General features: G+C 40.3%; 1 protein-coding gene across 1 annotated transcript; it reads left to right on the top strand.

Moving 5' to 3' along the window:
* Positions 1 to 617: 617 nt before the first annotated feature.
* LOC119738263 (palmitoyltransferase ZDHHC1-like) lies at positions 618 to 14,380 on the top strand. The gene is made up of 11 exons (XM_038213091.1): positions 618 to 752; positions 2,167 to 2,383; positions 3,015 to 3,187; positions 4,434 to 4,535; positions 6,077 to 6,195; positions 7,040 to 7,282; positions 7,935 to 8,044; positions 8,312 to 8,376; positions 10,511 to 10,664; positions 11,360 to 11,579; positions 12,907 to 14,380. Exons 2-11 carry the CDS (start codon positions 2,195 to 2,197, stop codon positions 14,145 to 14,147), a joined length of 2,616 nt encoding a protein of 871 aa, XP_038069019.1. The 5' UTR covers positions 618 to 752; positions 2,167 to 2,194; the 3' UTR covers positions 14,148 to 14,380.
* The last annotated feature ends 1,823 nt before the right edge of the window (positions 14,381 to 16,203 follow it).

Below are 16,203 nucleotides of genomic sequence, written 5' to 3'. Positions count from 1 at the left end.
ATTTCATGCGTGGGATCACCACTTGAGGGCGCTGTTTATTACAGTAAGCCATTATTACAAACCAAAAAAAAAATAAAAAAAATACAACCAAATTAGCCTGTTGTAATTAATTGTATGGTTACTTGCGCAAAAAATATGACAAGTGTCAAATAATTTGACTCAACAACCTGTCAAAGATGATATTTAGGCTAGATTTATTTTGTTTTATCTGTATATTTTATGAGCAATTTGATTTATTATAACTTTCGGTTTTGTCTGATTCAGATGCCATACATGATACAAAGACACGCATGTAGTTGCCATAACGGCGGAAACTCATTGTAATTTTCCTGCAATATTGATTATATCGTTCCGCGAGTTTTAGTAGCGTCTTATTAGCATTCTAGGGACATAGTTCATGTAAAAATTTAATGAAACATGCCTGCAAATGTTGTTTTCTTTTCTTTTATATACAATTAATTGGGCTTGTGCTAAATCTTTGTACTTATTACCTCCAGGGTAGATCTATTTTGTTTCGATATGCAAACAATGATTATTTACATATAATGAATATGCACATTTGTTGGTTGTCAATGAATACATTTTTATTTTAGATACAAGTTCTACGATAGTACGAAAGATGATCGAGAGGCTTCTTTCGATACTTTTTTTTAGTGGATTTTTTGGTATATATCTTCTTCAAGAACGTTCTTTTGCGTTAAATAAGTCTCGAGGTTTCCTTAATCTTTATCGAAAATGGCAAGAACCGGCTGGTGAGTCTTCTTATTCATGCGATTTGGATATATGTTTTTCTCAACAATTTCGATTTTCGTATTTTTCTTGTGAAGTCTGAAACCCTGTGCTACTAGTATGTATTAATATGTGTTGTAGCCAAACACTATTATGGGTACCAGTCTATTCTGATTACTTTCAGGAAAAGTCATTGGATTCATGATTGTAATGTCAGTGAATGTTTGTTTGTTTTCTCTCGTTTTATGTACTAGACCTAGTGGCTATCGTTAAGGCAGCTGTAACACGATTTTCAACAATATTGTTAATGTTATGGCATGCCTTTGGTAAACGTTAGACTACTGTGCAGAAGGTACCGGGATCAAATCGGTGATGTCGGAAAGATTTTTTTGTTTTTTTTCTTCAGACAGTAGGCCCCCTAGTTTTCTTTACTTAATGTAAAAAAAAAAAAAAAAATCCCACTTTTCATTTGAAGAGTCGCGTCGGCTAACTTCAGTAGATTTCATATTTTTTCTTACTGATTCATGGTTTTAGTTGTAGACCTAGGCCTACAATTGACCTATCGCCGTTTGCGAGAATAGCCACGCCCCTTAGACAACCCGATGGAATTTTGTACGCTAAGTTTTGTTTGTCTCAGATTTTTTGCATTCCGCATCCATTTGTATTAATAATAATAGCTGCATTGACGCGATTCTACCGCCATTCTACTGTGATAGGTCAATCTTTAACCCTATTCTCCAACTCCATCAAAATCCATACCCCCATTTTATACCCCGCCTGAGATTTGAGACCAAAAATTTTGGCACTATATGCGTGTAGATACACTACACACTACTACAGTATTGTGTAGCGTGTAGTGTAGGCTACAGGATGCACGGTCTGTGAACGTCGTCTCAAATGATGCATCATATGCCCCATTTTGGTGGATTTTGGGGTACTTGGTCCTGCGGGCCTGGTTTGACTAAATATTGATGGGGTATGATGGACGAGGCCTAAAGCAAAGCATGCATTGGAAGCAGTGTGATTGATGGATTTTGGCGGCCTTGGTCCAGTAGAATAAGACTAGAGACAGTAGGGAGTTAAGGTTAATCCATGTAAGTTTTTGATAGCAATTTGGTAGGTTACTTTGGGGACAGTCAAACCTCAAGGGAACAGGTTCAAAATATTTGACTTCAGCAGAGTTTTGAGTTAAGCAGGGTTGTATATCATTGTTATACTACTGAAGGCACATTGATTTTGTGTTCGATAGCCTTTTCAACTCTGGTGTTGAGAAGGGTGAACTTATCCGCACCAAGGTAAGGGGGCCGCCAGTACGTTCAAGCTTGACACCACGAAGGAGAAGGCTGTCAAACAGTTGTTTTTGAGTTATCAGAATTTGACTTATTGAGATATTACTGTAATTGCAAATGATCCTACCTTTGTATATTCTGTGGACAGCTAGCTGCTGGGCACCACAGGGCCCAAGATGAGCAAGAAGTCTACCCCTAGCAAGGCGGGAGTGACATACAGGACCAGCTCCCGCAGGAACGGTTGGAGCTGTCCTCCTCACCCACTACAGTTTGTCGCTTGGATCTTCATTGCCGCCTTCGCAGTGATGTTCCATGGCATGGCCGTACCCACCATTCCGTATCATTGGCAGCCGGCCTGTCACATGGTATCCTTTTAATTACTGCTAGAATAAGAAACTTCAGGAAACTTTAATAACTATCATTTATTTTTGCAGTATTGGGCTGTTGGCCTTCCATAGTTTGCCAACCTGTTAAAAAAGTGCCAACCATGGGTTAGGCCCCCCCAAAAAAGTCTCCGGTTTCTGGTATGCGCGCGCGTCGCCGTAGCCATGCGCGTCGGCAAAATGAAAAAGGTTTTTTTTCAATAAAAGATGATTTCTCAAAACCACCAAACTCACTGGTTTGACTGGAATCCTGCTGCTGCACAGTTTTAACGTGTTTTTAGATGGGGTTATGACCGAGAATAAGCTTAACATGTATGTGGCCTCTCTGGACTCCCATATATTTGCACTAAGTTTAGTCGGTAACCATTTGCAGTCATCAGCCTACATTTGAAGCAAAAAAATACAGGAAAAAAAAAAAATCGGCGTCGCCGCACCACTTTTTGGGCAAGCTCCATACCAGAAACTGGAGACTTTTTTTTTTTTGGCCACAGTAAACAAAGGTCATACCGATACTTTGCCATGCAAAGCATCACATCGTTTACACAATGTAGACCACTGCAAATCAGGGTCAATTCAATTCCAGTCTGGATTCCATAACCCCATGCCCCCACAGATCGTGGGTGTCGTGCTCGCCGTGCACGTCATAACGCACCTGGTGTGCCTGACCATCAACCCAGCTGACCCCAGCACCCTGCGCAGAGACAAGAAGGCCATGCCGGAGTTTGACCGGACCCAGCACAAGCACGTCATTGAGAACAACCACTGCTACCTCTGTGAGGTGGATGTGTAAGTATTTCTTATTCGCTGGATTGGTCGTGACGTAACTCGGAGGTCAACTCGGTGCAACCATGATTACTGGTCCATGCGCACTGCAATGAGCCGGTGAACAATGTAGTTTCGCTATGGCTGTTGTGAATCCATTTCATAATTGGCTTGATTCTCCCCTGTGAAGTGAAAATAAGCACAACTGTGGTTGTTACAGGGCCCAATTTCAGGGCTCCAAATTAACCATTTTTTTTTCAGTTCAAATTTTGTTTGCTATTGGTTACATGTTCATGAACGAGTGCAGGCCAGCTAGACTGGTTCCCTTACCTTACAATTTTCCGGCATCTATAAATTGATCCATTTCATCTTTAGTGGAGTCAGGCAACCAGACTACTTGAACAGTTTCGTTTTTCTTGGTTTTTCCAGCATTCTCGAACAAAAAACTTCAAACATGTCAGTGTAACAGTATTTGATCTTTTATACTAACCCCTCAATTAGTTCATTTCTGAAAAATCACAGCAAAAGCCAATGATGTACATTCCCTTTAATCACCTGCTTGCTGAATGAAGCATCCTTAAAGATATAGTCCATCATTTGTAATTTGTGCATTTTGTTCGTTTGAAGCAACAAAAATGCTCAAAATCTAAAGAAGGGTACTGAACAACTAACCTGATGAAGTTTCAGCTCAGCTTCAGCTGTATATTCCGAGAAAAACAGCATTCTAGGATCTCGATTTCAAATCAAAAGTTGCTGAATCATGTTTTGAATTGGGCCTGAATTCAGCGTCTGAGACACGTTCTCAATGAGCCGATTGCAGTTACGCGATGTCGCACACTGATCCGACGAATTATAGCAACCGCACGCGCGTGTGCATCGTGCCAATACTTGCGCGCGCTTCGCTGCAAAACAAAACGAACTACTAATTTAAATTTCCTACGGTGCGTCTTAAGAAGCACCGTTGGAAAGGCCTTCTTTCGTTGATTACTTCAAAATGACAGCTTCCCAGAAAGAATAATTTCACAGGGAGTTTAGTCCCCTTACTATCTTTCAACCAAGTATGTTTTTCAACAATAATTACGCCAGTTACCTTTCGGATAGCTGCAAATGATGGACTATAGCTTTAAAAGACCATTTCGGATGTTTTGTTTGCACATGGTATTTCCAGCCACCATACATACATGTACAGATACATGATTTCAAATTCACCGATGTTTGAATATCTTAGATTCAAATTTAACACTGTTGTTTGTTTTATTACCCTCCATAGTGGCTTGAGATCCAAGCATTGTAGTTCGTGCAATAAGTGTGTCGCTGATTTTGATCACCATTGCAAATGGCTGAACAACTGTGTGGGCTCCAGAAACTACAGGTAAGTTGCGGTTTTTAAGTTAACAAATAAATAGTAAAAATACAGTTGTGAAAAATTATACTTCACTGGTGTTTGTAGGCTGTGTCAGTTTAAAACTACAACGAGTAATAAAATCCCAGTACACTGTCATTCTCAATATTCCTCATCAGACATACAGCATTAGAGGGGCACTAGGTCCTGAAATCCCCCAAAATTTCATGTTTTGGATTGTTTACTTAGCCTATTTCAAACTTCTGGTTGAAAGGAAACCACCTAATGTCTTCCCGTTCCCGAGAAAAGATGAAAAAAAACCCGCTTGTTTACATCGGACACGACGGAGTATGAATACGTTTTTTGTGTCGTTCTCAGTGTGCGATATACACGGTGTGTGTCTCGGGAACAGCGGTGACCAATCACCAATGCAAAAAAAGTGGTTTCTTGAACGTCCGCAATAGGCTCACACTTTACGAATGAAATCACAACTAGCATCCAAACAGCTCAAATTTATGGGGTTGCAAAAGTGGCCCCCGAAATTCATTTTCGCCTGCATAATACAGGAAACACAAAAACGCCCAGTTTTGAAGGGATAGTTGTGTGGATGTATATATCCTACTTTTAAATGTTATTTCCGATTAACATCATCTCGTTCAAAGCACGTTTTGTAGCCCAATTGGGCTGTTCCAGGACCTAGTGTCCCTTTAAAGGAAAGGTTGTAGAACTCCCCACATTTGATCTTACATTTCAGTTGCTTGTGGTAATCTTTAAAAAATAAAAATCATACATTTTTTGCTTCGTACTTTAACCCTAACTGGTTTTTTTTGCTAAGAATCTTCCGCATTCCTCCAAAAAGCATCCTTCAAAAATCATCTCTGTACTAGCACAATTTTTCTTCATACAGATAAACAGAATGGCTTGAAAGCCAGAAGCAGTGCGGAAGATATCTAGTATAATCGCAGCAAAATTCATACATGGCTAAGCAAAACACAAAAAGGTGCCATTGACGCAATGCATCCTCCAAAATCTACTGGAACAAAAATGGCGTACAGATGATCAATCCTCCAAAATCGCCTGATTGATTTTTGAGGATTGAGGAGGCTTAGGCCAAAAAAAAAAAGGCTCCGGTTTCTGGTATGGAGCTTGCCCCAAAAGTGGTGCGTCGACGCGGCTTTTTTTTTTTTTTTACCTGTTTTTTTTTTTTTTTTTTGGCTTCAAATGTCGGCTGATGACTGCAATTGGTGCCCGACTAAACTTAGTGCAAATATATGGGAGTCCAGAGAGGCCACATAAAGCTTATTCTCGATCATAACCCCATCTAAAAACACGTTAAAATTGTGCAGCAGCAGGATTCCAGTCAAACCAGTGAGTTTGGCAGTTTTGAGACATCATCTTGTATTGAAAAAAAAACTTTTTCATTTTGCCGACGCGCATGGCTACGGCGACGCGCGCGCATACCAGAAACCGGAGACTTTTTTTTTTTGGCCTTAGGGTCAATCTTTGACATTCCTAGCATTCAGACATTTTTGACATTTGTCATACTAGTTTTATGGTTTATCTGATTGCAGGTGGTTCATCACTTGTCTGGGTTCAGCTTTTCTGTGCTGCTTGTTTGTCTTCGCTGTCTTCCTGTACATTTCCATAGTCTACTGGGTCAACCCAAAGCTCCTTCATCCAGAGTTATATGGTAAGTCTTTTAGCAATGCCATCCCAGTAACTAAGAAGTATCAATAGCTCATATGCTTGATGATTTTTTTCATCTAGATAAAGATTGTCTGTCCTCGTGTGGATGGGGAGTGTGGCCTAGTGGTTAGGGTTCAGGGCTCGTGATCAGAGGGTCAGGGGTTTGAATCCAGCTGCTGGCCATAATTATGTTGTGTCCTTAAACAAGCCACTTTATCCCCTTTTGCCTCTCTCCACCCAGGAGTACAAATAGGTCCTGGCATTAGCTGGGGAGTAACTGCAATGGACTAGCATTCTATCCAAGGGGAATGGATCCAAGTCGTTTCATGCCAAGGAAACCGGAGATACGCCGGTCGATGAGCCATTTTTGCTCATGACAGACTTTACTGTTTTAACTTTTTCTTATGTGAATAACGTTGTGCTATGAATCGCCTGAGTGATATGTCTGAATACTATCTTATGGAAAATGTGTTTTGAGCGTAAAAAGGCTCATTCCATTCAAAAGTGTTTGTTTAATTAGCAAGAGATTGTTCAAATACCACTCAAGTCTACATGACATGTACAACTCATTATCCAGCCTGCAGTTACATGTCTAATCCCAAGAAAAGACAAAAGGAAGTTTTAGAAAATTTCTTCCTGAAAAAAAAGAAGTTATATTAAATGAGAACCATTTTCCTCACAAATGGAAAATCTATTTCGTACCTAGCGTACATATTGCTTCAAAAAAGCATACAATATAATATTTTGTCAGTCAGTGGACGTGGCGCAGCGACAACTTGTTGAACAGCATTGTACGCAAGTTGATTTCAGTATAAGGCAAATTCAGAGCATTTGTTTTTCTGTTTAAGATGGTGCTGCAACCACACAGCCAACAGTCACAGCGGAAGAACTGACAACCTCACAACTCCTCAACAGCTCAGCGAGTCCGACAACAGACATCTCCGACCCTCTGGTAGCTTACCGGAGCGGTCTCAGGATCTTTGGAGAGGTGTCGGGTACAGCCTTCTTTGTTGTAGCAATCGTACTCGCCGTTCTGCTATTAGTAACACTCTGCCTTTTAGGGCATCTTCTTGGCTTCCATATGTTTCTGAGTAAGTATCTTCATGTTGGATTTTAAAAGAAATTATTATATCAAGTCTTTTATACTGTGTGATTCATTTGTTGAGAGCAGTCATGTTTCTAGTTTAGAGAAAGGATTATAACACCTCACCCACAGATTTTCGGTCTGGATTGGCCGAGAGCAAATCACATAGCTTTCTCTATTTTTTTACTACAAATATCTTGTTGTGCATCTCCGACCCTCTTGTAGCATAACCTTAACCCCCTAGGCCCTTTTTTTCTAGGAACCATCCTCAATCCTCCAAAATCCTCAAAGCTTTTGCACAAGTGTCCAAAAGAAAGATACCCACTGCCTCAATCCTTCAAAATCCTCTTGAAAGTCCTGCCTCTCGAAATGCATTCATCCCCAATCCTCCAAAATCATCCTCTTCTTCAAACACCATTCATCCTCAATCCTCCAAAATCAACTGATACTGAATGTGCATTCATCCTCAATCCTCCACAGTCCCCCAAAATTGTATGTTGCATTCCTCCTTAATCCTCCAAAATCCTCAAAAACTGCCTGGAAAACTTTGTAGGATTCAGGAGGGTTAGGGTTAATGCTAGACCGAGATGCCACGTAAAAACTCCCTTCAGATGTTGATGTCCTGTTGAGTTGTGTTCCTATTCCGCTTTTGATTGCAGTCTGCCATGATATGAGCACCTATGACTATGTCATGCAAGACCGCAACGCTTTCATCAGTGGCGACGTAGAAGCACAGCAAAAGAAACCAAAGAAAAAAGGCTGTTGCAAGGTCAGTTGTGCTGTGAAATTATTTGCTTACAAAATACATGTGCGCAGCTTCGAACTCAAGGTACGTGCAAAGGGTACTCAGACACGGAACATTTGAGAAGTGGGAAACAACATCATCACAGCAATTGTGAATGTGAATGCTCTATTCGTGATGATCATTTCCATCTGTTGAGCTTTTAATTGTTGGTTAAAGTTAACTGTTTGTTGGGCTACCAATTTTTTTGTTGTTGAAATTTTGCCAAATTTTAGATTTGTTCTTTATTTTCAGTGCAATAATCAAGTTGCGCCGCTGCAGGAGGCCAAGGAAGAAATTGAAATGACCGACACTAAAAAGTAAGTCACATGTATACCATTTACTTGCCTGCTGAATGTCACATGCTTGTTGCTTTATACTGCTGCATAAAAAAGCACATACATGTACATGTAATACCTGTCTGTTTTTTTCTTCAACCATCAACTGAAAACACCATCAACTGAAAACTCATTGTCCTACAATTCATTTGACTGCTGTTCTTTTACTTGTATTTTTGTATTGTTATCATTTTCTTCCCCGAGATATTACCAAATTTGTCCCTTGTCTGTCTTACTTTTTTTGGTTGGTCACATATTTTGCTCCTTTTTTGGCGATGGTGTAGGTATGGGCCCGGTTCCCTATAAGGGAACAAAATCCATTTTTAAAATATTATTTGGCCTACCACACTAGTTGGCAACATTATTAGAACATGCAGGTATGTCATAGATAGAGGGCAGGGATTTGAATTTTGGAGGGAAATTTGGGGGTAAAATGACGATGGCAACGACAAAATGCAACACGAAAATAAAGATGTCAATCACCGTGGAAGGTGCGCTGAAATTTGCCCCGTAGGAAAATGTAATTTCTACCCCGAGAAACTGGTCAATATAACAAAACCGATGTCATTACAATTGAGAGAAGTCTGCTTTCGGTCATTTTTGAGTAATAAAAAAACACCCTTGACTCTAATTTGATCGAAACTAAACAGGGGCGCTTATCAACATGATTGCCCCTTGTTTCTTTCATCCTGCATGTCATTAGCCCTCACACAAGCCCTTCTTGCACAGTGGTTTAATTTTTACCAATTTTCTATTATTTTGTCTCTGTGGACATTATTTTCATTCCCAGTCAACCCATTTTCTACAAGAGTGACCCTCATTTTTCGCATCATACATACATGTATTTGTTGTCTCCCCACCCCTTGTATGTCACTCCGTGTTGCGCCCTTTCTCACCCTGTGTGATCTGCATCCATCCCATCATCTATAGTTTCCCCGACATTGTGTTTTTGCTCTGTGTTTTGTGCTCGTAGGCATAGCAACCGTTGCAACCTTGCATGTCAAAACAAGCTCTCTTCTTGTCGTCCACTCGTGGGGAAAAGCAAAAACATAAACACGCCCAGTCACCCTCCCTGCCACATATCTACAGCCAAATAGGTACCTATCATTGGCGATCCATTTTGTGTTTTCACAGTTCATAATGATGGAGTACTGTATTGCAGTTGCATGACTTCATGACTACATATCACGAGGAGAACATTGTCATCATGACAAAAATGTGGCTGGATCCAACGACATGAATCTGAAGGGAATTTTTTTCCCAGCTTATTTATTTTCATATGCAATTGAAAGAGCATACTCAATTAGTTATTTCAATTGTTGAATTGTCTTATGAATTACAGACGTGTATTGAAAAAGTTGACAGTTCATATTGCATCCCAATATTGTGCATGATTTGTTTAAGGGTGCATCTTACTCGAAAAGTAGCACATATCTTATTTGCTTGAAGTCACTAGATACTGTAAACTGAAAGTTTGTCTTGCAATCTACAATTTGTATACATACATGTATGTGATGCGATCAAGCTAAATCAGTCGTTTTGACAAACAGCTGTAAAATGATATGGGGGTGATTTTCAGCCATTTTGAGACTTTTTGAAATTTATGATGCTACATTACTAATGTTTAAATGTGCTGTTAAAATTTCAAAGTGAAATTTCATCGACAAAGTATTTTTAAAACACTTTTAGAGAGGCATGTTATTTCACAAAATGACACTTTGTGCAAGATTTCATTCTGAAATGCAAAAAATTTCGGACCAATAATTTTAATAACTTTGCTTTGGAATATCCAATTTCAAAAAACAAAGTGGCGTTTGAAAGAGCAAGGTCTATATTTTAGTGATATTGCAATAACTCAAAATTGCAATAATGTTAAAAGTGCCTGATTTTGACGTACCACGTCACATATTTCAAGCCCTTTGGTTTGCATTTCATCCCTCCCTTCTCTGCTTATAATGCAAAAAGAAAAGTTTAATTAAACTGTCGAACAAGCTATAATTTCCTACTTTCAGCTGGAAATCACAACACAAATTCAAATGCATATAATCAAACTCGATTTCTCTATGGTATTCTTTTAACGATTGCTTAACTTGTTCTTCTTTTTTTCCCAATCCAGAGACAGTACTACAAGCCAACTGGAATCCAACAACAACTCCAACTCCAACCTACAGCAGCAGCTTGTCATATCAGAGCCTCTCATCAAGCAGAAAGAACAACAGCAGGACAAACAGGAGCCGCAGAGCGTAACAGTTACAGACAGCAAACCCAAGGTATTCTACAAACTGAATTGGCAGTAGTAGTAAAGCCTGTAAAAGGCCAATGTGGCCCATCAGGCCGGCATTTATCCCCAGTTTCAGTAGCTTGAAACGACTGAGACTTTTTCTATTCCCCCTGGACCGGATGCGGGTTCTCTCCAGCTAATGCTGGTGCCCATTTATACTCCTGGTTGTAGAGAAGCACACATATCTTTCAATACAGACCCTCAAGGATTTAACATTATTTATTATACCAGAACTATTTTGACAATAAATGTGGCCAATTTTATTTTACAGCAACTATATTACCCACTATGAAACGTCAGACTTTTTCTTCAAATTTAAACAGTTCGGGCTTTCTGAAATGAAAAAAACAACAACACTGACATTTGAAAACCAGTCGGAAGTCGTACAGCTGTATTTGGAGATACAGCCTATTATACATTGTACAGGCAAAAATGATCAAACTTCAATGAAGTTAATTTGCAAACTTCCTACAGAGTTGGGGAACCTTAATGACAAATTTCTCAGTCTTGTAAAATAGAGAAAATCCACGTTTTCAAAAATTGGTCCAAGTGGCTGGCTTTGGCTGGAGGGTCACTTTTGTTTCAAAGAAAACTAGTGGTTTCAAATCATGTTCTAAAACAAGTTAGTTTCCATCTAACTGAAGATTTATCTTAGTTAATGCAAAATTATTCCTTTTTTTCTAGTCAAAGAAGAAAAAGAAGTCCAAAAAGAAATCCCAACGCATGCGCTCCCTGACAGCCAGGGAATCACTCCAGCCTGCGCTGATGGGCCATCCTTACCCCCCATCCCAGATGAATCTGGCCAACAGCATGCCCCAGACCTACCTTGAACAGCACCTAGTCCGGAGGTTTAGCCTTCCCCTGGTCACCCCTGCAGGAATGCACCCCCAATACCCTGTAGCTGGTAGGTAGTCTATTACACTGACCTCGCCTTGACACACAATGACTGTTGGCAATTGTCTTTGTTATGCCCTGTGTGCACAAATATCCTCTAGGTGCAACCCTGTATGAAAATGCCCATAGACACCAGTGATAAATGCCCACTCTTCCCAATTCTTTGAAAAATACTCAGAACTCTCACAGGTGATCATGATCTACTGAAAAATTATGATTTTGATCATCTTTCATTTTCTTTTCAATTTTTTTATGGGTTGACCATTGACTTTTTGAGATATTCTCATCCAAAGAAAAACACCCCAAACTGGAAAAGTAGCCATTTTGAAAAAGAATCCCTCCACAAGATGGCTAAATAGCGCCACTTTCGGGCCCGATTGCATCCAAAATGCTCAGAATTGGAAGCTCCAAGTCCAGGCCAGAGGTTCAGTGCCACATGTCTTCAATTTCCCAATTCCATGGCTCTCATAACTCTCTAATATAGAATGTTTTGAGGGTATAACGTATGAATGAGCTCGGCGGATGGATTTTTAGCCTATTTACAGGCATGCACCCCTCTCGACGGTGAAAAGAAAAAGATGGATGATATACATTCTTAGATGAAAGATAGTCGTGCAAACTTCATGACTTCATGCCATTTACGCGGCACCAGTTTACACTTGTGTTGTTTATTGGACGCTGGGTTGAACAGTCGATGGTGCTTCTTGTAACCATTTTGTCAGAGGTCCATGTGCAGGACACATTCTGTGCACACACACAAATGTGTGTTCACCGTCGATCGTGGACGTCCTATTGTCCCTCTTTTGTTTGTACTCTAACTTTTTAGGAAGACTCCCATAGGTTTTGTACACGACCCCAATCGCGGACGTATGCTGGGAATCGTGGATGTTATTGTTCTCTTTTGTTCTCTGGTATTTTTCGTCCACGGTTTGAAAAGATGAACACGTACACTTGTGTGTGTGCATTTACCGTGAAGCAGGCACAACTTATATAATTCTGAATGCATACAGAGCTATATCGTCTTTTGCGTGAGTGCTAGCGTCAGACGTTCAATGGCTATGAGTTTTGCAACGAAGGAGTTGTTGCTTGTGCATGGGGTCCATATGCATACTGAAGCTCTTGCAATTTGTCACATAGCAGCATAAAATATTGTTCCAGCGTGACGTCATTGATGTCACTGTCCTAAGCTTACTTTTCAGAAAGTAATCTAATTTATGAATTTTTTTTAGTTAAAAAATGTCGAAACACATTGCAAAACATTCATATCTGTAAAATGTGTCCATATAGTTGCTTTGTTTTTTAAAATATATTTTTCCAACTTCCATTTCAAAACACAGAGCCTGTGGAGGACCTGTTCTTCACCCAGCAATTTCCCACAGTGCAACGGCCCATCACGAATCCCCAGGATGGACAAGCCCGTCAGTGGCGCCCGATCCCCCCTCCCGCAGCCATCAGCTTCGACTCGCCCACCCCGGCTGTAGACTACCACTCCTCCTCGGCCGAGAGCCTGGTTGAGATCCCCCTTGGTCGGGCATATCACAGAGGGTCCTTCAGCCATCCTGCACAGAAAGCCTTGCTGCCCGGCGGGAACCAGTTAGTAACCGGTTACCAGCATCCCTTAGAGAAGCGGCACCTGAGTCACAACAGCCATCCCAACTTGACGACGAGTGGTAACCAGCAGCAACCGGACATCAAGCAACTTGGTGCCGGCGTGACCCATCTGGAAAGCAACACGAACAATATGTCTCACTTAAAAAAATCCAAAAGGACATCTGCGAGAACTAAGAAAGGAGAAATGTCGAATGTTTCGCCTGCTGCAGGACCGCTGAATGAAATAGAAAGAACAAAAAGGCATTCCATCAAGGAGCCACTGCTAGTGCAGACCGCTCAGGAAGCAGAATCACAAATAGTGCCAGATGCTGAGAGACTCAATAAAAAAACTGGAAACTCAGGGAGGAGGGCCAAAAAGCAAAGATCGCCACAGTCTGTGGAGACAACGGCTGAAGTACACCGGCAACTTGATGATCAGTCAGAGGTGGCCATGCAGTCCTCACATGATAGCCGGCAACGGAGGATGCCAGGGCAAGACCAAGAGGCAAAGGTTGACATAGACCCCCATCTCCAGGACCGAACCACATCAGACGCCAGAACTCAGAACGGGCAAGCGCCACCACCCAAGGCTGCCCCAGTGGCCGCGCCAAGGAGGCGAACTCTGAAGTTGGGCCAAGAGCCCTCGGGAAGTCAGACCTCTCTCCACAGCTCCTCCTCCCGTCAGCATCTCCTGGAAGATGCGGACGGAGATAGTAATCGTCCGTCATCAGGAAGATCCAGGAAGGAGCAGCTCCAGGAAAACGGCTCCCACGATGCCGTATCCCTCCCCGGTTCCATCCCCGAGGTCCCACCTTTGGATCTCGGCCCCCTGGCAGACACCCATGACTCAAAGGCTGCCTCGGTGACTCATAGACCGCCTTCCGACCGTGGGTCGCTCTCAGATGAGCAACTAGTTGAGGGTTACTCCTCTGAGGAAATGAACTCAATGCCTATGTCACGGAGACGATCCTTGCTGCTGCGTTATTAGAGCAAGTTAAAACTTGCACATGATGTTCCTGTCCCTTTCTTTGTTTTCATGGACCATTTAATGTTTTTCGAAAATTGTTACTGGATCTTTAGAAGATATTTCATCCGTGAAACTATTACGTTAGTGCCAAAGCACATGAGATTACTACTTTTCTATTTTCATTGCACAAGTGCACTTCTTGGACATGGAATTACAACTGCTGATACTATCATGGCAATATTCAGAAGTTCGTATAATGTACATTTATGTACAATGTATGATGCAGCATACGGTGCTCAATACACAGTGCACTTTGGGCTTTCTATCTGATAATCTTTCTGCTTTTAAAAAAACAAACATTCAACTGCCTTCACGATAAGAACGACATCAGTTAAACTCATTGTTAAAATTAAAGGTATAGTCCATCATTTGTAATTTGTGGATTTTGTTCGTTTGAAGCAACAAAAGTGCTCAAGATCTAAAGAAGGGTGCTGAACAACTAACCTGATGAAGTTTCAGCTCAGCTTTAGCTGTATATTTTGAGAAAAACAGTATTCTAGGATCTCGATTTCAAATCAAAAGTTGCTGAATCATGTTTTGTATTGTTCCTGAATTCAGCGTCCGAGACACGTTCTCACTGAGCCGATTTCAGCTAAGCGATGTCGCGCACTGATCCGACGAATTATAGCAACCGCGCACGCGTGTGCATCGAGCCAATGCTTGCGCGTAAAGGCCTTCGTTTGTTGATTTCTTCAAAATGACAGCTTGCCAGAAAGACTAATTTCACAGGGAGTTTAGTCCCCTTACTATCTTTCAACCAAGTATGTTTTTCAACAATAATTACACCAGTTACTTTTTGGATAGCTGCAAATGATGGACTCTGGCTTTAAAGGCCAGTGCAACCTGTACAGTTTGAAACGGTAAAGTGGTGAGTTTGGGAGAGGCAACATTGGATTGAATGACTTGACATTTGCTGCATAAATTTTATTTTTTATATCCATTTGGCTGTAGATGAACACAACTGTGTGTAGTTCAAACTATAGACACCTTGCGTTTGATGTCACATTTGGAGGACATAAACCTCCCCCAGTGAGGGCTCACTGTGTATGGGGTCATTTGATACAAGTGTAGTTGTTATTAATACTCAACCATAGAACGGATGATGCAATTTTAAAACAGACTGTGCAGTGGCCACGACTGAGCAAAATTGTTTTTAAAAAATAAATATATAAATAAATAAAAAATGTAAATGACAATCATGCTTGGCTTTTAAAAATTATTAATTAAGCCATGAAGTCTCTCATTAGAATATAACTTTCATATTTCTTTAAAAAGTCCTTGTCTAAATTTTGATAAGTCTGTCAGGTTAACTCGACTTGATTTTTTTCGCCTTGAGCCATTTATTGCAAAAGCCTTATCTTCTTGAAATCAAATACATACAAAATATAAAATATTTCCTTAAATGAGAACGTTTGCTGGACAGAACGTATAGTTCTTATTGTAAGTACCGGTATTTATTTATTGAACATAAACCAAACAACCAAAGAGTATGAAAGTTGTTTCTCGTATTGAGTGGACATTGAATGAAATTTAACCTGTTTGTGTAATGATTTTAAGAAAGGCAATTATGATTGGTCATAACTTTGTCTGTTAAAGTTTACTGTCAATGTGCGGAAAATGAATTTAAAGCTCAGTAAACTTTTGGTAATTTCCATCTAACAAATTTACTTTAATTGTTGAAAAAGCACTTTTCAACAGGTTACATCAGAATTTTCTTCTTAATAATGGAAACAAGCAAAAGCACATAGAATAGGCTTTGAATTGTCAAAATGAGAGAGAAAAACAAATTTTAAATTTGAGTGCCATCAGATTATTCACATTCCTTTTCAATTTCAGAGTAGTACACGTATATTTTTATGAAACTCAACATGTTGTTTGTCAAACTAAATAACAAGGAAGTGTTAATACGTGTATGTACATGTACACTGTGAATGAACATTTTATTAAAAAGATATTTTGTGAAAATTTAATTTTTGTCTCGGCCACGTTTATTGGGAAAGGTTTGGGTAACAGAATA

The sequence above is a fragment of the Patiria miniata genome, unplaced genomic scaffold (assembly GCF_015706575.1).
Source record: "Patiria miniata isolate m_02_andy unplaced genomic scaffold, ASM1570657v1 HiC_scaffold_3, whole genome shotgun sequence".
In the NCBI taxonomy this organism is placed as follows: Eukaryota; Metazoa; Echinodermata; class Asteroidea; order Valvatida; family Asterinidae; genus Patiria; species Patiria miniata.
This window is presented reverse-complemented; position numbering and strand designations above follow the sequence as displayed.

Bases quoted from the DNA above. Each gene is read 5' to 3' on its own strand.
- LOC119738263 (XM_038213091.1), top strand. From the start codon at position 2,195: ATGAGCAAGAAGTCTACCCCTAGCAAGGCGGGAGTGACATACAGGACC. The intron at 4,536-6,076 runs GTAAGTTGCGGT...ATCTGATTGCAG, and splicing joins GTGGGCTCCAGAAACTACAG to GTGGTTCATCACTTGTCTGG. The intron at 8,377-10,510 runs GTAAGTCACATG...TTCCCAATCCAG, and splicing joins GAAATGACCGACACTAAAAA to AGACAGTACTACAAGCCAAC.